Genomic DNA, 24,543 nt, shown 5'->3' on the forward strand with positions numbered 1-24,543 from the left:
CTCACAGAGCCAAAGAGTTTGACTGGGAGGTGAGGAAGTGATGACACCAAGTGGAAACTACTTGATCATGAAGCTAGAGGGCAGAGATTAAGAGAAAGATAGGGTTCGGAGCGGGAGCTGGAGAAGGAAGGGGATAAAAGAGACGTATGGAGAAGAGATTGAAGGTGTGAGGAAGAGGGAGTAAAAAATGGATCTAGGAGAAGCTGTAAAGAGGGAAAATCTGGAGCTCAGGCAGATGGATTGGCTTCAGGGGGAAGGAGGGAGACTTCTTCCTTGGGAGTTAGGAGGGGAGTTAATTGTTTTGGTAATGATAACAAGAACCATTTACTGAGCCCGCATCGTATGCAAAATACATTTCATAGATTAATTCTAAGCCTTCAAAATGGTATTATAATCCTCGCTCTATAAAGAAGAATGAGACTCAGAGAGGTTAAGTCAATTACTCACTATCACACAGCAGCAGATTCAGGATCTGAGTCAGATGTGCCTGACACCAGAGCTCACGAGCCTTCCGCTGCACCACACTACATAAAGTGACAAGGAAATCACCTGCTGAGAGGGATGGGGTAGGAGTAGGTTGGGCCTTAAGAAACTGGTTAGTGGAATCTCTCGACAGGGTGAAGAAATTGCTTAACAGCTAAAAGGGCCGTGCTGGGAGTCAGGGTGGACCCAAGAAGTTTGGCTAAGTAATCCCAGGAGGCTGGGAGTAAGAGGCACCTGGAGTGACAGGATGTAAACATGGAGAAGACTCATCCCTTGAGTAGATTACTTTGCATGCGGGGGCTTGGGGTTGGTAATCAAAGTTTTCTGAATGAATACAGGAAGCAGAGGAGTCTGGAGAAGGAGGTGGTTTGGTGACAGAGAGGTGGCATGTTGAGGTTTTTTTTTTTTTTAACATCTTTATTGGAGTATAACTGCTTTACAATGGTGTGTTAGTTTCTGCTTTATAACAAAGTGAATCAGTTATACATATACATATGTTCCCATATCTCTTCCCTCTTGCGCCTCCCTCCCTCCCACCCTCCCTATCCCACCCCTCTAGGTGGTCACAAAGCACCGAGCTGATCTCCCTATGTTATGCGGCTGCTTCCCACTAGCAATTTATTTTATTGCAGCTCTATTTACAATAGCCAGGTGATGGAAGCAACCTAAGTGTCCATCATTGGATGAATGGATAAAGAAGATGTGGCACATATATACAATGGAATATTACTCAGCCATAAAAAGGAACGAAGTTGAGTTATTTGTAGTGAGGTGGATGGACCTAGAGTCTGTCATACAGAGTGAAGTCAGTCAGAAAGGGAAAAACAAATACCGTGTGCTAACACGTATATATGGAATCTAAGAAAAAAAAAAAAGGTCATGAAGAACCTAGGGGTAAGATGGGAATAAAGACACAGACCTACTAGAGAATGGACTTGAGGATATGGGGAGGGGGAAGGGTAAGCTGTGACAAAGTGAGAGAGTGGCATGGACATATATACACTACCAAACGTAAAATAGATTGCTAGTGGCATGTTGAGTTTGAGTGGTGCCGTGGGACATCCAGGGGAAGGCAGGCAAGAGGGAGGCAAGTGTATTTCTTGACTTATTTATTGCCTGTTTCACACACACACACTCACAGTACACACACTCCCAGAATGTAATCTGCACGAGCACAGGACCTTTTCTGTCATGTTCACTGTTATATCCCCAGTGCCTAACAGACTGCCTGACACATGATAGGTGCTCAACTAATACTTACTGGATGAATGAATATAGGGGTCTGGTGCTCAGATAAGACATCTAGCTGTCATCAGTGTTAGCGGTCATAAAGCCCCTGGAAAGGGTGAGTTCTCCCAGGGAAATATTAGAGATGAAAAGGAGATAAGGACTGAGGTCAGAGTCCTGGAGAACACGCTTCTGAAGAGGCAAGAGGAAGAAAAGCAGCAGCAAAGGGAGGGAGGGGAGAAGGAGCAGTAGGAGAGGAGGGAGAGGAAAGAACTGAGTCACAGAAGCAAGAAAGGAGACAGGTTGGAGGATACAGTGGGGTGGCTAGCAGTTCAAATGCTGCAGAACTTCTTCAGAAGAAGAGCTGGGAAAAGGGCCCAGAAGATCATCTGGTTCAGGAGAGATGCTTGCCAGAGCAGCAAGTTAGGTGCCCTGTGGACCAATTTGAAACATCTCAAATTAGAGTCCTTCGTCCTCCACCACCACCTGGCAATTCCTTGAGCTAAATGTAAACACAGAGGAGGAACCCAAGAGTTCCTGAAATCATTTGGTTATTATTCTTTTCCTGTTCTTAGAAATGCTGTCTCTTTACAATGTTTTTAGTCAAATGAAAATATCTTGATTGACTGAGCTGAGCCACCTTCAAACTCAGAATTCTAGATCAGGGTGGGTCCTTCTGCATTTCCTGGAAATCCTGTTCCTTTCTGGCATGTCCTCATAAACATGCAATCAGCAATAGCTAACATTAACTAGCACCTGCTACACAGCAGGCACCTGACCAGTATCTTCTCTTCCCCTTCATACATCAGTACAGGGTAGACTTAATACTCCCTCATTTTGCAGGGAGCAAACTGAAGCTTTCCCAGGGAGCCACAGCCAGTGAGGGTTGGGGGCCAAGATTTCAAAGCAGGTGTGTCTGATACCAAAGTCCCTGTGGATGGTTTTCTACTCCATCGTGACTTTCCTCAAAACAACCTATCAGGTGATCTGATCACGTGGAAGTCCTCAAACTCTCAGCCCCCATGGTATGAAAAGATCTCAGTCTGCCAATATGTTTTCTCATTTTGAAAGAAACGAGGAAAATCCATCATCAATAAACAGCCAGTGACCTTGAACTCAACTTGGTTGCAATATCCAGCCTGACTCCTCTGCCACCATTTCCCAGGACCCCTTTATCCTCCTAGCAAATCAAAAAGACCCCAAGTCTATGTAGAATGAAAGTCCTGGGGGAGTAGGCCTGGCCCAATTTGACCATCAAGGTACATGACACTTTGGCTGTTATATCCCCATCCCCATGGATATCCCCCTCCATGCTTGAAAAAGGATTTGCGGTAGTTTTGCCTATGAAAGCACCAGTGAAACTGAATGGTTAAAATAAAAAGGAAGTCTCTAAGAGTTAGGGCATCTGGGTTCAAATTCTCAGGGATGCTAGAAGAATGGAGTAAGAAGGAGGCCAAGTGTAGAGGGAGGCTCCAGGCCCACTACCCTTCCCCTCCCACTATGGTTGGAACAGTTCCATTTTTATGTATTTTGCATATTGAGATTCCCATTAAGATTTTATTTGGAGAAAATCTTCTGAGGCAAAAAAATAATAATAAAAACTGAAAGTCGGTGATTCAGGGAGAGGGAAATGAGGACAAACATAAGCTGAGTGGTTATGAGGCCCAGTGCTTGGTAATTTAAAGGCCCTTAGCCCCAAGAAGATTATTGTGTCTCCAACCCCCTCTGTGTAATTCAAAATAAAAATCAATATTAAGCTATAAAACTTACATGTTTTATGCAATGAAAATAACTTACTTCTCCATTTGTCTAATTTCAGAAGTCTGGATATGTTCATGTAAGCTGGCTGTTCTCAATTTTTCACTTACCTCTTATTTGCTGGGGCCCCGAGCGCAAGCTCACTCCTTCTAGGGCTTGATGCAGTGGCCCAGGCTGGAATTCTCTCCAGTCCCCACAGTATCCCTGAGAAAGGAGGCACGGCCACCTCTATCTTATAGAGGAGGAAACGGGGGCTCAATGATATTGGATAACTCGCGTGGAAGTCACATGGCAAATAAGGAGTTAAGGTGGCATTAGAACCCAGCTCTGCCTCTGTCCAAATTCTGGGCTTTTTCCAACATTCCTGGCTTCGATCAAATTAAAGCAACATGGTCAAGATGAAGATTTTAAAATAGGGATCAGAAGCCATTTGGCAGCACATATGTGCCTGGCACATAGCAACTGCTCAGGAAACAGCCCTTTTCCATCCCTTTCCATGCGGTACCAGGCACTGGGTCTTGGCCTCTGGCTGATGGTACCTGATGCCTGAACCAGGGTGACCGGTCGTTCGTCCAACTCCACTGCCCTGCCTGTGCAGAAGCTTCTCCCATCTAACACCCAACTCTTCTTTTTGCAGGTTGCCACATCTCCCCAAGCCAGGCCTGCCTGAAGTGCTGCATGCAAATTTGGCTGCTGGCTAGGGCACACTAAACAGAGTTGTAGGCATGGACTTCGTCATGAAGCAGGCCCTTGGAGGTGAGGCCCTAGCCCTGCACCCCATGCCCTCTACCCAATCCAGACCCAGGTGGGAGGGGCCTCAGCACACCACGCCCCCCCCCATCCCCAGGCTTGCCTCTATGACCCTGTCCTCTCCCTCCCCAACCCATCCCCCACAGGGGCCACCAAGGACATGGGGAAGATGCTGGGCGGAGAGGAGGAGAAGGACCCTGATGCACAGAAGAAGGAGGAGGAGCGGCAGGAGGCACTTCGGCAGCAAGAAGAGGAGCGCAAGGCCAAGCACGCACGCATGGAGGCCGAGCGTGAGAAGGTCCGGCAGCAGATACGAGACAAGGTCAGCACCACCCTCTTGCCCATCCTGGAATGTAAGGGGTTAAAAGGGTCTCCCAAAACCTCGGGCTCCCTTGAATCCCAGCTCTCACCTTAGACCTAGTTCTCTCTGAGTCTCACTCTTTTCATCAGAAAAATGCATGTCAAGGAACACCTCCCTCAAGGACCGTTATGGGGATTAAAAAACGTAGTGGATATAGTAAGTGCTCCCTAATGTTTGCTGCTACAGGTCCACAACCTTGTACCCAAAATCCTGGAGACCAAACAAGTTTGGAGCCCAGAATTTGGGGATTTTTGGAAAGTACTGTAGTGCCCTGAGCACTGTTATGTGTCACTCCCAGTGAGTTTGCAGCTGCCACCCTATGCCAAACAGTTCAATACTTGTCTGCTCGCACTGCAATAAATCAAGGCTATAAGTAGGCTTCCATCAATTCCAGTCAAGTTTTGTCACCAAAATTGGGCCCAAAGCATGTGGGAGAACATTCAGTTTTCAGATCTTGGAGGATTTCAAAAGAGCAAAGAAATTATGTGGGCAGGTATTAATTTTAAAGGAAACCCCATGCACCATCTCTCTTTTATTAAATACCAACTGAAGGCAAGCACAATCCCACAAGGAATGTGCCCTTATCCCCATTTTATAGATGAGAGGACCCATGGGCTCACAGGGAGTTCCCATGAGCTGCCTCAGCCACATGTGCATGACCTTGAGATCCAGCTCTCTCCTTGCCCTGTTCATGCTCCTCTCCACCCTTCCCCTCCCCAGTATGGGCTGAAGAAGAAGGAGGAGAAGGAGGCTGAGGAGAAGGCAGCCCTGGAGCAGCCCTGCGAAGGGAGCCTGACCCGGCCCAAGAAGGCCATCCCGGCAGGCTGCGGGGACGAGGAGGAGGAGGAGGAGGAGAGCATCCTGGACACGGTGCTCAAATACCTGCCCGGGCCACTGCAGGACATGTTCAAGAAGTAACCGGCCCTCCCACCACATCCCCACTCCACTTGTTACTTTTTTTTTTTTTTTTTTTTTTTTTGGTTCTTTCTTTTCTTTTTATTCATTTAAGTCTCAGTTCTGAAGGGGAAAACCTCAGTTGGCCTCTGTCCCCCTTCCCTGGCCAGGGGCTCCTCCCCCTCAGCACTCTTCACACTCCCTTCATCCCAGGGTATCCAGCCTCCACCTCACTCCCAAGTTGCTTGAAAAGAAGAAGACAGCTTTTCTCCAGCAGGGGGTATTGAACCCAGTACAGGGAGCACTGGGGGGCCCCCTCCAGAAGCCTAAGGTCTGTGCTGGTGTGGTAATCCCCATACATTCCTTCATGCACCCCACTGCCAGGAGGACCACAGTCCCCAGCCAGCCAAAGTAATGACACATTCCAGCCCTGCCCAGCATGCTGACCTTTGGCCTCTAAACCCCAGTGGGCCTCCAGGTCAGGGCAGGGGCATTGAGTGGCCTGGCTCTGAGGAAGGGAGTCAGGGTAAGTCTGTCCTGTTAGGGCCTAGCCTGAGGCTGACCTGTTCTGTTCTGGCCAGGCCTGGGTCTGGGCAGGAGGCTGGGGCTCTCCTTCTTTCCTCCCTCTGATGGCACCCAGTCTAGGAGCATTCCTCTCCCAACCCCCACCTGAAGAGGCCTAGCCCCTGCCAAGCCAGTCCCTCCAAATGGATCCTCTATGGACTTTAACTCATCTATGGAGGGGCCCCAGGGTAAGGCAGCCCCTTGTTTCTTCCCCCCACTCAACTTAGGTCCTGGAGCCCCACTGCCAGGCTGGGCCCGGCTTGCCCAGCCAAGGGGCTGCCCAGGCCCCCCAGAAAATACTTGGAGCCATTGGGCAGCGATGGCCCATGCCATGGGACTCCCCCATTGGTGCAGCCAAGCTGCCCCCATTCTTATCCACCCCTCTTCCTCACCTTGTCCTGTTCATGTGCTTCCAGGGCCCCACGGTCCACAGGAGGACCCTTCCTGGCCAAAGCCCCAAACTTTTTGGGAAAAGCCAGTTCCCAGTTGACAGAAGGCATCTGTTCTTTCATCTTATTGGCCAAGAACAAACTCTCCTCTGGGATGTGTGAGACTGGCATTTGTTCCCCCCACCCCAAACTGTCAAGGCCTCCTTCTCAGTAAGTTGTGTGAGAACTGGGAAGCCATGGAGCAAATGAGAGAGGCAAGTGTTTGTCCAGGCATGCATGAATGCACATGGCAGAGACTGCATCAGCAATTGTATGCCCAGAGATTATACATATAAGCCTATGATTAGAGTGTCTTGAGATTGTGTGTGTGTGTGTTAGTCAACATCCCTGTGTGATGTATGTTAGGCAGCCTTGTGTATGTGTGCTTGTTTGAGGTGATATGTATGAGTGGAGATTGTGTCATATGTGTGTACTAGCCATCTCATATGTGTGTTAGAGCTTGCATGTGTTAGCTAGTATCTGCATTTGTTTTCAAAAGTAGCATGTATGTCAGGAGTGATGAGAATGTGTTAGATGTTGTAGAAGTATGTGTTTGAGAGAGTTGTCAGATATGCTGAGACTGTTGTGTGCATGTGTTTGGCTCTGAAAAGGCAGTTGGGTGCAGGACGTGTGCCTGGGGAGAAGGAACATAGGTAAGATGACCCCTCTTGGCCCCCAAACCACTAGTCACAGATGGCCACATCCAAGAGGAGACCTTGTCCTTGGCCTAGAGTCCTCCTGCCCTTGGGGGGTTCCTGCCTGAAGTCCTCAGAAGTCCACTGGGACAGACCCAGGCAGTGCCCCAAGAAGCCATGCTGGGCCCCCACCAGGGCCTACCCCAAAAGCAGGGGATAGGGAGGGGGCGACTTCCCTGTCCCGAAGCCTCTGCCCCATTGGCCCCAGTTTGCATTCTGCAGGTTTTCCATTTTAGTGAATTTACGCTTTTATTTCAGAGAGAGACATGGGTCCTCTCTGTCTGTTTCCAATAGTTAAAGCCATATCAGTTAGACTGCAATACTTTAAAGATGAGACAAAACAATCCATATGTTTAGGGAACTAGAAAAGTCCCCTGGTCTGTCCCTTCTCTGGGGAGCAGGGCCTCAGCAGCTCCAGCTCCCTGGACTTGCCCTTCTCCCCCACCCACACCCCCTCCCCTGTGCCCCTGTGCCCCATTCCCCCAGGGGGCCTGTGTCTGTGTCTGTACCTGTTTCTGTGATGGGGAGCCACCTTGCACCCCTGTTGTCTGCTTGTCTGTTTGTATCTGTTATCCCGGGCAGGATGGTCATTCTCAGGAGCCCCGGGGTCCTGGGGCAGAAACAGGCAGAGCCCAGTCCTGGGCCCCAGGCCTCCCCAGACCCTGTGTGTAGGTCCTACCTGGACACAGGGGTGAATCCCAAGTGTTCAGAAAGGTCTCCCTCTTGACAGGGGCCCGCAGACCTCAAAGGTGGTGCCAGGGCACAGAGAGTGCCAGATGGACAGTGAAGACCGAGGCCCAGGGAGCTTCAGATGAGCAGGCGTGAGGAACCCCAGATTCCCAAGCGGCATCCCTCACACTCTTCACAGCCCCTCTGCACCCCCAGAGCAGGCTCAGGGCTTTTCCCATATGAGAGTGCCTTCCAGGCTGGCTGGCTTAGTCTGGTGCACATCCTGGACTCCTTTAGACTCCTCCAGCCTGCTTCTGAGCAGGACGACTGGAGGTTTTCCTGGAGGCAGGGACAGGGGGAGAATTTCTGCCTGGGGCATACCACCATAACTCTTGGGTCCAGGGGAACACGATGACCATCATTCCTGACACAGACCTTACTGTGGAGAGAGGCTAATATGTGGCCCAGAGAGGATGTCATGTGCAAACACACTTGTGGGAGCACAAAATATTTGTGAGGTGTTCGAGCAGGGAAGGGATGGTCACATGAAGTACCTGGGGTGGGAGGTGTATAAGGTGGGAGGGGGAAGAATGTGTCACACACAAATGGAGCAGTGTGCATGTGACACACTTAGGAGGTGGGGCAGGGAGGGAGTGGCCCCAGAATTCAGCATGCGTACACACAACATACAAGGGAGACATCCCCCAGCTAGGAGAACAGGAGGAAGCAATCATTGCATGTGGGTGAAGACAGAGCAAAATGCCCGCTTGCCAGGGACGGCCACTGCTGTGCTGCGTGCCTGGGAGCGGACCAGCAGAGAGAAGGGAAGTGCTTCTCTGGATCTCCTGTGCTGGGCACTGGCAATGTCCAGAATTTCCACACAGGTACATCCTCTGCTCCAGGTCCAGAGAGTGTCCTTAACTACAAAGGTGTCTCCTCCAAAGGCAAGCAGGAGGTCCAGAGACCCTCCCAGCTGTGAGAGAGGGAGAGAGCCAGAGAGAGAGAAAGGGAAATAGAACAGAAGTTCTTCAGCCCAGGTCCCTCTCAGGTGGGACAGCTGGTGGACAAAGCAACCTCCCCAAAGGCTCAGAGCTAGAGTAAAATGGGGTGAGCCACCAGCCCCGGGAGCCCCTGGCACCCAGCCAGCAGGGTTGCCCACCACCACCACTGAACTGCTCCATCCTTCTAGGTTCCTCAAACCCTTGACTGCACAGGGGGCTGGGGGTCAGACTGGCTCAGATGACGGGACATCTCTCAGGCCTGAGGACATGACTCCCCCCACATGTCCCCTGCTCTCCTCCCCGCTCCTGTGCCCCACCCTCTTCACTGGAAAGAGAATGAGAGGTGCTCCTGCTGGCCCTCGGGTGGGGATGGGGGTCCTACTGAGACCCAGGTGAGGACGACCATCCTGCTTGCGTGGGGGAATCCATTTCCCACTGTGCTGTGTCCTTGTTGCTCTGCTTCCTTTAAATGTGTCAGTGCCTGGGGGGAGGGGAGGGGCAACCCCCATGCCCCCCTGAACCTGACCAAAAGCCATGGCTGTTGCTCCCCCTTTGTACGACGCAGATGCTAAGATGTACCAAACCAACCATGACAACAAACAAAAGACCTTGTACAGCAGCTCTCGGTCTGTCTGTCCTCTTCTGTCCATCGGCACTGCCAGAGCTACATGGGATGCCAGCTGAGAGGAGGGGGGCCAACCCACAGAGCTCAAGAGGTCCCAGAAAACCTTCAGTTTTACCCTTGCTTCTGGCCAGGACACTCTGGCAATGACCCCAGAAACCAGCCAAGGCTAGAGTTAGGACTGGCCCCAGAGATTCAGGGCCACTCACGTCCCGCCCTTCAAAACCAACTGACAATCCCAGGAACTGGTAGTCCGGCTAACACCCCACACCCTGTCTCTGGCCACCCTTCCCCCCAAGCCCCGTGAGTGTGGCATCCTGACACAGAGTCAAGTCACATGGGTAGGCAAAGGTCCGTCATTGGTTGCCCCTCCAACATTGATGGAGTTCCTACCTCTGCTAGTCTGTGTGCAGGAGGCTGGGGACACAGAGAGAGGATGCATTGCTCCTGGACACAGACACATCCCAGACCTTGTTGAGGAGTCAAGAATAGACCACACTCGGCTGCCCCCCACCATCACCGTGCCTTAAGCTAGGCCTCTTCTCTCTGCTTGCATAGGCACCTCTCATTCCCCACACACTGCTCTCCTAGCCTGTATCTCTTCCCTTCCACCCATCCTCTCCCCACCACCCCACCCCACCTAAAAGACTTATCTAAAATTCAAACTTAACCATGTCACTTCCCTGCCCAACACCCTTCAATGGCCTATAGGACAACATCAAAATTGTCAAAATGGGCCTGTGTGATATGACCCCAGCTGGCTAGTTCCAAGCCCACCTAACTCTGCTCCAAGCTCCCCCAGTCCCCACACATACCATGCTGTTTTGTGTTTGCCTATTCTGTCCTCTCTGCCTGAAATGAAAGGTACCCTTCCCCTTTCTGGTGTATTCCCAACTTCTCAAGATCCAGCTCCAATGTCACCTGCTGTGTGAAGCCCCCCCTGACATAGCCCTGTCCCCCTGTCCACAGCAGAGTTTGTTGCTGTGTTCGCACAACACAGAGCATCGTGGCTGAATGCTCAGACAGTGCTGGGTTTGCTGGTGGGTTCTGTCACCTAGAAGAGTGATCCTGAAGAAGCCACTTAACCCCTGTGAGTGTTTTCTTGTAAGTAAAATGGGATAAGAATTGCTCTGACCTCCACTGTGGTTGTGAGGAATGAATGGGGTGCTGCCCGCATCCTCTTAGCACCATGTGCCAAGCATTCAATGGATGGAGGCACTGTGCAAATTATGCTCTAATTGGGGTCCCTGCACATCTCTCTCACCAACTTGAGAACTCTATAAGGGCAGAGCTGGCTGGTACCCCAATGCCTCCCAGCATCTACCACAGAATCTAGCCTACATTGGGTGCTCAGGAACCCCAGTGCTGACTCAGCCACATGATCAATCCCCATCTCCTTTACTTGGTGGCCACAGCCACTTTTCCCTTAGCTCTCTGCACTTACTGGACCGTGCAAGAGAGGAAAACCGGACCCCTCCCTCTTCTATGCGCTGACATCACCTCTCCTGCCTGTTCTACCAGATCTTCCCAGGAGCCTGGGCTGGTCCACTATGGGTAGCATGTCCCCTGGACTCTTGGAGTGTGCAATGGGAGGCTGTATTAGTTATCTACTGCTGCGTAACAAATGACCACAAACTTAGTGGCTTAAAACAACACATGTTTATTACCTCACAGTTTCTGTGGACCAGGTGTCCAGGAACAGCTGGGCTGGGTCCTCTGCTTCAAGATATCTCACCAGGCTGCAGTCAAGGTACAGGCCAGGGCTGAGGTCTCGCCTGAAGCTTCAGCTGAGCAAGGACCACTTCCAAGCTCACGTGTTTGCTGGTGAGATTTAGCTCCTGTTGGATTGAGGGCCTCATCTCCTGGCTGGCTGTTTTCCAGAGGCTGTCCTCCATTCCTTGCCATGTGTGCCCCTCCATTAGGGCAGCTCACAACATGGCACCTTGTTTCATCGAAGCGTGTAAACCAAAAAGGCAATAGAGAGCATTGGCTAGTAAGATAGAAGTGTTATGTAACCTGATCCTGGAAGTGAAAGACCATCACCTTTGCCATATTCTATTGGTTAAAAGTCACAGGCCCCAACTACAGTTACAGGGAGAGGATTACAGAAGGGTGCAAATACTGGGACAGGGATCGCTGGGGCCATCTTAGAGTCTGCCCCCAGAGAGGCTGAGGCAACTCCTTCCTTACAAAGGAATAGGAGTTGAGCAGGGCCTCAGCGGAGCCAGACCTCAAACCTCTTCAGGCCCAGATGGTGGCGGAAGTGTCTCTGAGCTGGGCAGGGGCCAATGGCAGGCTCCCCTAGGGCTTCTGCAAGACCGAGGCCATTCCCAGAGCTGGAGGTTGGGCTCCAAGGGCCTTCCTAGGCTGGGAATTGGAGAAAAAGGGCTGATGAGGGCTTCAGGCTTCCCTGGGAGTCCATCTGTGTGCTCCACCAGCATGCCAACCACTGTCCCCCCAAGGTCCAGGTCCCTCCTCGGTAAACAACCGAGCCCCAGGCACTCAGATGATTCCTTGCTGCCCCCGTCTCCTCTCATTTATACTCAGTAGCACCCCGAAGTGCCCTGGTGGGAAATGCCAGCATCCTCTCACTTTGGGTCCTGAATGTCTTCTCCTAAAAGTCAGTTAAATCGAACTTACTGAGTTCCTACCACTTGCTAGACACCGTACTAGGCACCAAGAACACCACTCAACAGCCCCTTCCATCCAGGAATCTACCCAGGCAAGTAAACAGACCAGTTACCCATCTCACCATGTGCAGTGATACAGGCAAACTCGGGGCACTTGAGGAAGGCTCCCTGGAGGAGGTGGCATCTGAGATGAGTCTTAAATGAAGAGGAGTCAACCTGGTGGAGAAGGAGGGCACTCAAGGCAGAGAGTCTGGCATAGTCTGACATGGGTGGTGGGAGTAGGGGAGGAAGAGGTGGGGGATGTCTGCAGGAACTTGAGTTCTTGGTGAAAAGCTGAGAGCCTGGGGATGTCCATTGGGGCGGGAGGGGGGACATCACATAGTGGAGCTTGGGCTCTTCCTGCAGGTCTTGAGCAAAGTGTGACATGATCAGATGTGCAGGTCGAGGAAGGTCATTAGGGCTGTGAGGAGGATGAACTGGGAGCCCAGGGAGGAGCTGGTGCAATGTCAAGGTCAGAGATGGTGAGGACTGACCTCAGGCAGCGGCAAAGGATGGGGGAGAAGTGGGCAGATCAGAAGGCCATATAGGAGGGCAAATTATCAGGACTTGAGGATTGAATGGGAGGGTTATGGAGGAAGGAGGGGTGTAAGCCAATGCCTGTGTCTCCATATCGTGTGGCTCCATTCTCCAAGATCTAGAACATTGCTAGCAGATACATTTGGAGGAAGATGATGACTTTGGTTTAGGGCTTCTGGGCTTGAGGCGCCTGTGGAGAGTCCAGTAGGGAGTCTGGAGGGCAGGAGAAGCACAGACCATGTGCTCAGTGGGATAGCCCTCAAATGGGGCGACGTCTTGACCATTTACTTCACCACAGGGATCAAAGCTACACGAAATCAAGAAACCTGGAATGGGAAGAGGATTTAAAGTCAAATCCATCCTCCCATGGAACTCAGGAGTCCCTCCTGTGCCATCTGTGGTAGAGGGCACTCTACTTGCCTTCCCCGTAGTGTGGGAGAGCTCCTTACAGTGGGCCAGGTCCCTTCTTTCTCCAAAACTGAGAGCTGCCAGGAGGCAGGGAGTTAATGAAACCCCCTCGGCATCCCATTAATTGACTGCAAAACCCTGCTTCTAGACCACTCACTTAGCACTTGTAATTAATTGGGGCTTCTTGCCTGATCTGAGAGGTGACTCGATACCCCCCAAGGGCAATGCTTTCTTAGCTGGTATCCTCCAGCTGGAGCTGTCTCTACACATTGGCCTCTCCATAGCGCCCTGGCTGTGAATGCAGACTCCTGCCCTCCCTTCCTCTCTGTGCGACCTCAGGCAGGGCCCTTCCCCACTCCAAGCACAGAGCTGAGTAGTACTGGCACATGGTACAGGCTGAGTGGCTGGGGCTGGGGCTAATATTATCACCTCCTCGGACACCAGGTCCAGGGTATCCATCCTGTCCGGGGACAGGCCCAGTGGTCTCCAGCCACATTAACTCCCCGCTGCTCTCGCAGTAAGAGGCGTTTGGCATGACCTTGTCTACAGGAGGGTCAAGGCAGCCTACCTTAAAGTACAAGGGGGCGTGGGGAGGGAGCCTCCACTTACTAAGCCCCTGCTGCATGCCATCCACAGGGCTGATTGCTTTAAAGGCACCACCTCTGCTCATCCTGACAGGAATCTCTGAGGTCAGGATTATGCCCATTCCACTCATGAGAACACTGAGGCTCAGAAGTAGAGGCTTATAATGGGAATAGGCATAGGCTTTGGTTTTCAGACAAACATGGCTTTGAATCCTGATTCTTTCTGTCTGGTCTTGGGCAGATGGCTCAATTTGTCTGAACTTTGGTTTCCTTATCTTTTAAAAAATATACATATTGAGTATAATAATGCTTAACCCCACTACCACCACCAGGTGGTAATTCTGAGGGAATTAAATAAAATAATGTCTGTAGGTCCCCTGGCACAGTGCCTGGCATGTAGCAGGTACCTAAAAAGTGACAGCCATTACTACAAAATGCTACTACTACTATGGGCAGACTGATGAAGACAAATAAGAAGAGGAGGAGAGGAAAGGAGGGAGAAGACACGGAAAGGAGAAGGAGAAGAACTAATTCCATAAAAATCCTCAAGTCATCCAAAGAGTAAATTGGGAAGCCTGGATTTAAAACCAAATCTGTCTCATGTCTTTTCACTGTAACACAAGACAATCTGAGAGGCAAGGGTCACAAGTGAGAAGGGAGGCAGAAGGGAGTAACTGCCTTTTCCAGGAAGCTCTCTTCAGCTCAAAAGACACTTAGCAACATGGGTAATTTGCATAACAAATTACCCCAAACTTAGTGGCTGAAAGCAATGAACATTTCTTTTCTCTCACAGTTTCTGTGGGTCAGTAATTCTGGAGTGGCTTGACTGGGTAGTTCTGGATTGAGGTCTCCAGTGAAACTGCAGCCAAGATGTCAGCTGGGGCTGCAGTCTCCTTTGAAGTCTTGACTGGGGCTGGAGGAGCCACCTCCAAGACGGCTCAGTCACATTGCTGGCAAGCTGGTGCTGGCTGCTGGCAGGAGGCTCCCTTTCCAGGCGGACCTCTCCTGAGGGCTTCTTGAGTGTCTTCACCATATGGCAGCTAGCCTCCTCCAGAGTGAGTAATCCACGAGAGCAAGGTGGAAGCTGCAACATCTTTCATGACCTAGCCTCAGAAGCCACCCACCATCACTTCTTCAATATTCTGTTGGTCACACAAACTAGCTCTGATCCAATGTGGGAGGACACTACACGGGACATGGGTACCAGGAGGAAAGATCATTGGAGGTTGGGGTGGGGGGGTCGGTGTGTGCATCTTGAAGGATGCCTACTTCACAATGCACACCTCAGCCCACCTTCAGCCGCCAGTCAATTAACACTCCTTCATTTACCCATCCACTCAGCAAACTCTTCCCAAGGGCCTCCCCACGGTCAAACACTGGGCTAGGCACTGCTTTTCCAACCTGAATCTGTCATGGTCACCGGAGCTCAGAGTCCAGACACACACCAACACGCAGCAAAGCCCTGTGAACAAACATTTGGATTTTTCCCTTCAGTCCTGGTTTCAAGCCTGGCTTGTAATGTTGAAGTCATTTGACCTTGAGCACATTATTTTACCCCTCAGGGCTTCCATACAAAAAGAGAATAATATCTGCACTGCCCAGCAATTGCAACAAATGTATTAAAATACCCAGCACATAACAAATTCTCAATAAATGATGACTAATACTTCCAATATTATTACTTTAAATAAATGGAGATTGCACTCCCAGATCTGGACAGCAGCCCCATCTAGGCTTCCCCTGCCCCCCCAAGAGAAGATTGGGCTCTTGGATCCCCAGGCTGCCCCCTGAGTCCTGCCTGTCACCTCCTCCCAAAGGCCTAGCTGAGCCCTGCTGTGGCTCTGACAGCCAGAGGCTCCCTGGTGCCGGCCCTAATCAGAAGCTCCAGCCGAGACCTCAGATTGATTTGCCATCATTTAGCTGGGAAGCGGGAGCTCTTCTTGACTCGCAGCCAAAATCCATTCTGTGATAGCAAAGTAATCACCTACATGGCGGTGTCGGGAGACTGTGATAGAGATCTAGGACAAAAAGTCTCCATCCTACCACCCAGAGCCCGAGCCTCACTGCAGCTCGTCTCTGGTCCCCCTCCCTCCTCCTGCCTGTGTGCGGGCTGCTGTGTGTGTCCTCACAAGGAGGCATGTGCCCCCCGCCCCACCCCCTCACACACACACACCCGCGTTGCATGGGGTCTAATGCAGCGAGTGGCTCTCAAATTTTGCAGGAAGTGCAACTACCTGGGGATCCTTAAAAAAATGCCAGCGCCTGGCTCAGTCCTCCAGACATTCTGATCCAATCGGTAAGGGGTGCACCCTGGGCACTGGGGTTCTTATAAGTTCTCCTGGTGGTTCTAATGGGCAGCAGAGTTGGGGGAACTGCTAGTCTCATGCCCACAGCAGTGGCTTCACCTAGATGCACGTCCCTCCACATTCATTCAATCACTCGCCAGTTGTTTACTGAGCACCTACCACGTGCCAGACACTGTTCTAGCAGCTGGAGACACCACAAGGGGCAAAGTTATGGCCCTCATGGAGTTGATATTCTGGTCAAAGAGGCAGATAAGAAACAAGAGAATAAGGAAAATACGTAATATGCTAGATGAGAATAAAAATGCTTGAAAGGTGACGTGTGGCCAACGTCCCCTTTGTATGACACCTGGGTCACCCACACACAAGCTTATAGCAGCTACCCTGTCTACTGCTGACCAGCTTCTGACCCTCAGCCAAACCCAGACTGAGTCTCCACCTCAGCTATAAGTGACCCCAACGCTCACAACGACCCCAACCCTGGCCACACACTAAGCCCTGACACCAGACACGGGGTGAGGTTTAACCCCAGTGGCAGACAAGCCCTAAATCTTAGTAGTCCCTGGCCATTTGCTCAGGCTCCAAATTCTCCCATGAACCCAGTACTTCACGTGGAAAATTAAGCCTCTCTAGCCCAAACTTAGCCCTACTCTCCGAAACTTTCCCTACGCCCCACCGGGTTTTCTAAGGATTCTTACTACTAGAATCTAGAGGCACAAGAAAACAGATGGACTAAACAGATGGGAAAGGCCCCCGAGTGGTAAGCTTGTTGATGCTGGAAGGTCCCTGAGACAGCGTCCCACCTCACCCCCTCATTTTACAGTCAGGCCCAGAGAAGTTAATAAGTAACTCGCTCAAGGTCACACGGTGAGTCCACAGCAGAACCAGAATGGGAACCCAGGCCTCCTCTCAACCCAGTGCTCTCTCTGTCCTCCCTCCCTCAGAGAGAGTAGGGAGCATCACTCATCTGGTAAAACAGCTCCCAGAATTTCCTTTGGGAACCCGCTTTTCCCCTGTTCTCTACCCAGGATTTTGGTCAAATCCAATCCACGCAGTACCAAGTATTCCCATGGCCCTGTGGTCAGCTGTGGGCTAGACTCAGGAGCCAGGCGAGGCAAGGCTGAGACCCGGCAGCTTCTCTGGTACACTTGAACCTGGGGACTATGGGGCGGGAGCGGCTGCTGCCATGTGGTCATCTCACGTGGGCCGAGGACTAAGCCAACCCGGGACGGAGAGGCGATTTGAGAGATGAAGAGAAATGGAGTTGCGGGGACATCCTCTGACCCCCTACCAAGCCATACCTACAGGAATTCCTACCTATGCTTCTTTTTTAGCTTCATGAGTCAATAAATCCCCCTTGTGCTTAAAACCAGTTTGGGCTGGGGTTCTGTTACTTGCAAGGCTGACCACTACAGACAGGAATCCCTTTCTGGCTCTCCCAGCAACTCTCTTACCTGCATCAAATCACCTGCTTTCTGACCCCACCTGCCCTTTGCTCTTGGTGTCCCCAACTCCTAGAGTTCCACAGAGCATGGTCCCTAAATGCACATGGTACTGCGTCTCCCTTCCTCCACATTGTGAGGGGCAGAACAGTGTCCCCCCGACAAAGATGTCCACGTCCTAATCTCTGGAACCTGTGAATATGTTGTTACTTTAGACAGCAAAGAGGATTAATCCTGCAGATGAAATCGAGCTTGCTAATCATCTCATTGAAAATGGGGGATAATCCCGGATTACCCAGTTGGGTTCACTGTAATCACCAGGGTCCTCAAAGAAGAGGGAGGCGGAAGGGAGAACCAGAGACAGAGCGGCCTGAGAAAGGCTCAGCCTAACATTACTGGCTTTGAAGGTGAAGAAAGTGACCACAAGCCAAGGAAAGCGGAAAAGGTCCCAAGGAAATGGATTCTCCCCTAGGGCCTCCAGAAGGAACCTAGCCCTGTCCACATTTTGATGTTGGCCCAGCGAGACTGAGACCCTTTGGATTTCTGACCTCCAGAATTGTAGGAGAATAAATGTGTGTTGGCCAAGCCACTAAGTTCGAGGTGATAGGAAACTAATACACACATCAAAGGACCCTGATGTTGCATTAGAGAGATTGGTCAACATTCCATGTCTTCCTGTAGCCCTGGTTGAGGATTTACCATATGCCTGACTCTAAGCTGCATGCTGGGAACAGCACGACCAACCAGACACTTGACCCCAGCCTTCCAGGCCCCCGCAGCCAGCAGGGGACGGGGGACAGATCTGTAGTCAACTCTGATGGGCAGTGCTAAATGCCATGATGAAGAAGTGTGTGGGATGCTACGAGACCCCACAGTAGAGGCACCTAAACCTGCCGAAGATGGAGAGAAGGGACATGCTCAGGGAGTGTTTCCTGGAGGAGTCAAAAGCTTAGCAGGAAAAGGCATTCCTGGCAGAGGGAACAGTAGAATCAAAGGCTCAGAGTGTGAGGAAACAAGGCACATTTTGGGACCTGGAGCATTCAAAGGGTTGGAGGGGTATGGAAGCAGAGGCTGCACTAGGGGCTGGGCCATATAGAGCCCAGAATGCCAGGATGAATATAGACTTCATCCACAAGTGTGGGGAGCCACTGAGAATTTTAAGCAGGAGAGAGATATGGACAGGTGGCATGGAGGGTCAACCAGAGAGGCTCAGAGACCAACATGGACACTCCAGGAAAGAAGGAAGGGTGTGTGAACTAGGGCATGGCCATGGGGAAGGGAGCAGAGAAGGAGACACTGGAGAGCTAATGAAGAATGGAACAGGCCGTGTGTGGCTTGCTGATGGCAGGTCCAGGAAGGAATGGAGTTGAGAATGACTCTGCATTTCCTTTCCTGCTCTAGTGGGAGCCCTTCTCCAAGACGGGGTGCCACAGAGGCAGAGCAGACTTGAAAGGGTTGATGAGAAGAGGTAGAGTCAGTGGAACCTGGAAGTAGCCCCAGGAGATGTCCAGGAGGCAGCTGCTCAGCAGAGGTTGAGGTGGCAGGGGGAGGGGGGGAGGGGGACATCTGAGTCAGCACAGATGAACTTCAAGGCCCTACAAGCCAACAGCCCAAGGGCGTGGTGGGAAGGGAGAAGAGCATAGGCCTGGGCAACTCAGTCACTTAACAGGTTTCTCTACAATATGGGAGCAGGAAGACGCCTTAAGACTACAAAGAGAATTGGCAGGATACTCAGAGACAGGTGGGACAGGGACTGAGAGTCCAGTGGACACTACAGCCCCCAGCCCAGCCATCATGGCAGCCAAGGAGCCCCCAGGATGGCAGTGCACCTTGGAGAGTCCTAGGGTCCAGATCTGGGGTCAATCCACCTCCCGGCCTGCATCCAAGGATGCTTAGGATACCATCCCTGCTGCCAAGGAAGTGCTGGTACCATGGTGACAGGTTTAGAGCCTGGAGAACCCCCAACCTCAGCCTTCCCCTCATATAATGAGAAGAAGGGGTTCCCTGGTCTGGACAGAGGCAGAGGCAACCTCATCCCACCTCCCACATCTCCCATGGACGCTTTCTTCCCTCCTCCGCCAAGCTCGCCATCTTAGCCAGCATTTAATAACTGGCTGCCAAGTCCCCTGGGGACAGACTAATGAAGCTGCCTCCCGCCTCCTCCCTGGCCTGAGGCTCTGAGCCCCAGCCTACTCCCACCCCTCCCATCAAACCTCCCACTTCCCCATTGAAGCACTCAGGCCTAGGGGTCTCCATCTGGCCCCCAAATTGCCAGGCCTTTGATGACAAAGGGAGCTCCAGGCTCCGGGAGAGGCCTCAAAATGAGGAAACTGTCTGGGGCAGGGGATCCTGGAGCCAGAAAGTCCCTGCCTCATGCTTGAGCGTCCTCAGAATATTTGCTGCGTGGCTGCAGGAAACAGGCAGCAAAGCCCACCTGCCACGTTTCTGGGGGCATTGGGCTATAAATGGGTCTTTGGCCCCCAGCACCTAAGGAGTCCCAGCTTGGAAGAGCCAGGGCTTGGACATTAAATGGATGTCTCTGCCTCCCAGTGTGTGACCTTGGGAGAAGCCTCCTAACTTCTTGGAGCCTTGGATCTCTCGCACGTAACATGGGGACAATGATACCCCTCTACGCAGCACGGATGGAAGGAGGTCATATGTGTAAAATACTTGACACAGGGCCTGGGGCACAGAATGTTTGCAATAAATTATATGCCAGAATGTTTCAAATTGCACTCCGTGGCAAGGACAGGTGCCCAATCAGGATGTGGCTGTTGCCCTGGAAACATAGGTTTCTTTGTACAAAGGGTCAGTGGATGCTGCGGGACTGGACTCCCGCTCTCTGGCTCTCCCTAGGCTGGCTCCCCTCCCTCTAGAGGTTGGTACTAATTCGGAAAACTCTTGCCTAATCACTGCAAATCCCTGGAGGGCTTCATGAGGCGGAGTCGATGGTTGGGTCCATAGGTCATAGAAGCTCAGATCCTTCCATTCAGTCTCCTTACTCCAAACTATGATCCGGACAGTGTGGGGAGGAAATAGGATGCTACCCACCCCATCCACGGGGCTGACTGTGACCTTGCCATTACACTAGCAAGGGCTATGGTACCCCCAGGTGTGCTGCCGGGACCCTTCCTAAAGGACTTCAAGGGCTTTCCTGACCACCCAACTTCCCTCAGTCTGGGTCATACGAGGCCCATGGACAGGTCTGTCTCCACAAACCAGTCTGTGAGCTCCCCTGGAGTTCTGTGAGGAATTCCCACTAAGTTTGCCTGCAAGTCATCTCCCCTTCCTCTGGGTGCAGGACCCCAGTGTTACTTTGGAGAACCACTCCTCCTGCTCTCTCAGCTCCCGTAGTTCTGGATGCCCAGGTCTGATCTGCGAGAGGGCTACACCCTCTGGCCATTTGATTGGTTCAGGGGTGGTCCTGTGATCCGGGTCTGACCAGTGAAAGGACCCCGTTCCCCTAGGCACAGTGATGGACTTGGCAATGGCCTGTGACCCAGGTCTGACCAGTGAGAACCCTGCCTGGGGCTTTACCTGGAACCACCAGGAAAGAGCCTCCATCTCTGCTGTGCTGTGGCTGAGCTGGCCCAGTAAGAGCCTTGAGCTGCCAGCAGCCATTTACCACCTATTGAGGAAAACCCACCTGGGAGGGCAGCTCACGTAGAGGAGCTCAGAGCTGAGCTATGGTGAGAGACACTGGTTCGAGCCCTTAAGGCAGTCTCCTTTCCTTCAGAGAGCAAGGCCGCCCCACATCCCACAGCAACCAAACTTATAAACTCTGAGCTGCAACGTGAATGAGTCTTGGGAGTGACAGCACTCACATTTTGAAATGAGCATTGACCATCAGGCTCAGAGTCAGACAGAACTGGGTGTGGGACCCAGCTCTGCATTCCTGCGTGCTTAACCTTGGGTAGGCCACATCTCCTGTATGAGAGGCAGTTGTATTCTTTTTGAAATGGAGTTAATACCTGAAGGCAAGCCAGGAGACCCCATACTATTTCTTTGGTTAGAATGTACTATGTCCACCTTGTGAACTCCTACCTAGCCTTCAAAACCCCACTTATTGTCACCTCCAAGCAGTCTTATCATTCCCTCCACTCTGCCCGCACAGAGATAATATGTCTTGAGTGCTTACTATATGCCACGCATTGTGCTGTTGCATGTAACCTGCACAATAATCCTAAAAGATGGGGACTAAAATATCCCTATTTTGCAAATAAGACATCAGAAACTCAGAGTTTAATTAACTTACCCATGATCATACCCTCCATTCTGGTTGTATCATTGTCCAGTTTGCTTCATTCTATTCTCCTCTCCCCACCCCCAACAAGACTCTGAACTCCTGGACCTTGTACATCCCTGCACCCCTCTCCACTCACCCTAGAGCCTCTACACCAGACGGAAACATCCACGCACATGCTGACCACCAAGAAAAACTCCTATTTATCTAGCCATTTTTCTCCCAACCTGCTTGGCCCTGACATTCACTGAGTGTTCCCAGGACAGACTGAGGAGAGTGAACTCTAATGTCCCAGGGGCCCACTGGGTATGTAAAGAAGAAAGCTGGTGGCAGGGAGACTTCAGTTAATGGAGAACCGGCCCCTCTGGGTGGCTAGCATCTCTCTACAGATTTGGAAGTATCTGCTGGCTACATCATTAAGTGATCTAAAGCAAAGGCAGGACCTATTATAAATGAGAGTCGAAAGAATATCTAATTCTTATTGTATGTATTCCTTTAACAAAACTGGAAGGATACACGAGAATCTAATACGAGGGTTTATTTGTTGTGAGGGGTTTGAGAACAGAGTGGATGGTGACAGGTGTGGGAGTTTAGACTTTTCATTCTATTCTGTTTTGTACTGTTTTGATTTCAGAACTCTAAGAATGTATTGTCTATTTAAAATTAAAAAATGTTAAATATCAAAAGAGGATAGCCCCACTCATCTCCAGCTGACTGTTGCCATGCAAAGATGTAGGCCCTGCATTACTGGAGTTTGCAATTATTCAGAAGAAAACAGAATACAGGAGTTTAATGCGAAATAGCCCCATTTTTAATTGTTGCTGATTACTGTATTTCATCAATACAGCACATATTTTCACATGGTAAAATCACTGAAGTTGGGGTTCATCTTGCAATTGCTGGTATGTCAGCGTTCGTGAGCTTTTCTTCCTTAATGGCACATAAAACAGAAGCACACCTTGCAATCAGTATTATAGTACGTTTGATGAAATAATACAGTAATGGTAACGTAAATACATGTTTTAAAACATTTACCAGCCAAAGAGAGCATACCCGAGGGCCAGATAGACTCGGGGCTACTGGACCTGACGCCCCTCAGCCATCCAGTTCTGTGCTACCTTGTCCCGAGAATACAGTGGGGCTGGCTCCTCGGCCACCCCTGGCCTCTCACTGGAGAGGGGCCATCAGCCACCCCCACCAGGGCTCAGCACTGGGGCTAGGAAAAGCAGATACTAAAATATGTGTACTGAATAGGATGCCAGCCTGTCAGAAAGAATGATGTAGAGACAAATTGGAGTTGGAGGTGGCCTCTCAATCCACCCGCATTCAACCTCAGTCCCTGGATCCAGCCTGACATTTCCCAGAATCATGGCGGGTGGGCCAGGCAGCCACACACACGTTTCCCATGTGAGACACATTCTTGGACTCAGCACATGCCCCTACATAAGCAAGACCAGTCTGATGCCCTTCATCCTCTAGATAGAATGAAAAAGATCTTCCCAGGTGGAGAGGGCATGGATACCTGTTTGTGTTTTTGTTTTTAACTAGCATCTCCCTTTTATTTTGCTCACAGTTTCTCAGTTTTCCTTTGGGAAACCTCCTCTCCCCAACTTCCCACCAAGAGGGGCTGACCTCATCCCCCTAGCTCTAGGGATGGGCACATGACCCAGGCCTGGCCAATGAGTGTCAGCTCTGGGATTTACCCTAGAACTATTCATCACTGGGTGGGATGGGGGGGTGTGTTTGACTGCCAGTGTTGCTGAACTGGCAGGATGTGGGCCTGGAGCTGTTGGGGGCCATCTGTAGCTCCACACAAGGCCAGACTGCCTCAGACCGAAGCCAACACAGAGGAAATCAGGACTTTGAGATGGAGAGACAGGTATGTGAGTGTGGAGAGAGAGATTAAGACCCATCCTGATAACATCCTTTGAGCTCCTGGATCCATCCATTCCTGAAGTCTATGCCATCTTCCTAATTATGTGAACAGTGCATTTCTTTTATTACTTAAATTATTTTGAGTTGAAGTTTTATCATTTGTAAATATCCTCAAATAACCACCTGTAAGGTATGGGATATTTTACGGAGTCCTTATCAATTAGCCACACACCAGCTAAGGACTTTTTCATCTTTATTTTACAAATAAGTGAACTCCTTGGGGTGGATACTGTGATACACCACTCAGGTACCCCTTTAAGAATAAAGGACCTATTACCCCAGCTGCAGAAATTGCTACCATCAGATAACCTTCAGCTATCAGCACCTTCAGGGATTGCCTCAGGAGAAGAGGATCTTCTCACCTAAGGTGACACCCTGTTCCCAGGGCTTCCCACATCCAGTGACTGATCAACATGGGGATGTAAAAGCCAGGCCGTTTTGCCCCAACTCAAGACAGCTCTAAAGGTCTTCAGCACATACCACCTACAGAACTCACCCCAGGGTCAGCTGAGTCTTCGATTGGCAGAGTATGGGAACCCGACTTCCCTCTCGGCCCAATCCTGCTTCTGTCCCTTCCCTTCCGCAGGCGTTGATTCTAAGAATAATTCTAATTAAATATCCTACATACTGAATTCTGTCACAGAATCTGCTTTTGGAGAGCCCAACTTGTTACACACAGTTGGTACCAGAAGTGGGTCAGGAAAGCAGACACTGGGATGAGAGTTCAGAGCTGAATCACCTGCTACCCAGCTGGCAGTGCCAACCCGCCTCACAGATAGCCCCCGGCCTGGGTGATAAATTAAGATGGCAGCCTGGGAAAGAGAACTCATTAACTGGTGTGATACATTTGAGAAATATGGTGGAAACAGTAATTATCAGGACAATTGAAATGGGTGGCTGTTAAACCCAATTGATCTGGAAAAAGATAACAAAGAGCAGAGTGTGGTTAATTAGCAATTAAAAGCTAAAT

At 50.9% G+C, this 24,543-nt stretch overlaps 1 protein-coding gene across 1 annotated transcript; it reads left to right on the top strand.

Annotated features, from left to right (window-relative positions):
• Positions 1 to 4,193: 4,193 nt before the first annotated feature.
• On the top strand, positions 4,194 to 5,656 carry CPLX2 (complexin 2). The gene is made up of 3 exons (XM_022595074.3): positions 4,194 to 4,224; positions 4,365 to 4,540; positions 5,300 to 5,656. Exons 1-3 carry the CDS (start codon positions 4,194 to 4,196, stop codon positions 5,495 to 5,497), a joined length of 405 nt encoding a protein of 134 aa, XP_022450782.1. The 3' UTR covers positions 5,498 to 5,656.
• Positions 5,657 to 24,543: the final 18,887 nt, after the last annotated feature.

This window comes from Delphinapterus leucas, chromosome 3 (assembly GCF_059928025.1).
Source record: "Delphinapterus leucas isolate spDelLeu-1000000601 "Yukka" chromosome 3, BTC_Dleu_Yukka2, whole genome shotgun sequence".
Classification (NCBI taxonomy): domain Eukaryota; kingdom Metazoa; phylum Chordata; class Mammalia; order Artiodactyla; family Monodontidae; genus Delphinapterus; species Delphinapterus leucas.

Excerpts from the sequence above, each read along its gene's own strand:
- CPLX2 (XM_022595074.3), top strand. The coding sequence starts at position 4,194 with ATGGACTTCGTCATGAAGCAGGCCCTTGGAG. Across the intron at positions 4,225-4,364 it reads CATGAAGCAGGCCCTTGGAG|GGGCCACCAAGGACATGGGG; the intron begins GTGAGGCCCTAG and ends CATCCCCCACAG. Across the intron at positions 4,541-5,299 it reads GGCAGCAGATACGAGACAAG|TATGGGCTGAAGAAGAAGGA; the intron begins GTCAGCACCACC and ends TCCCCTCCCCAG.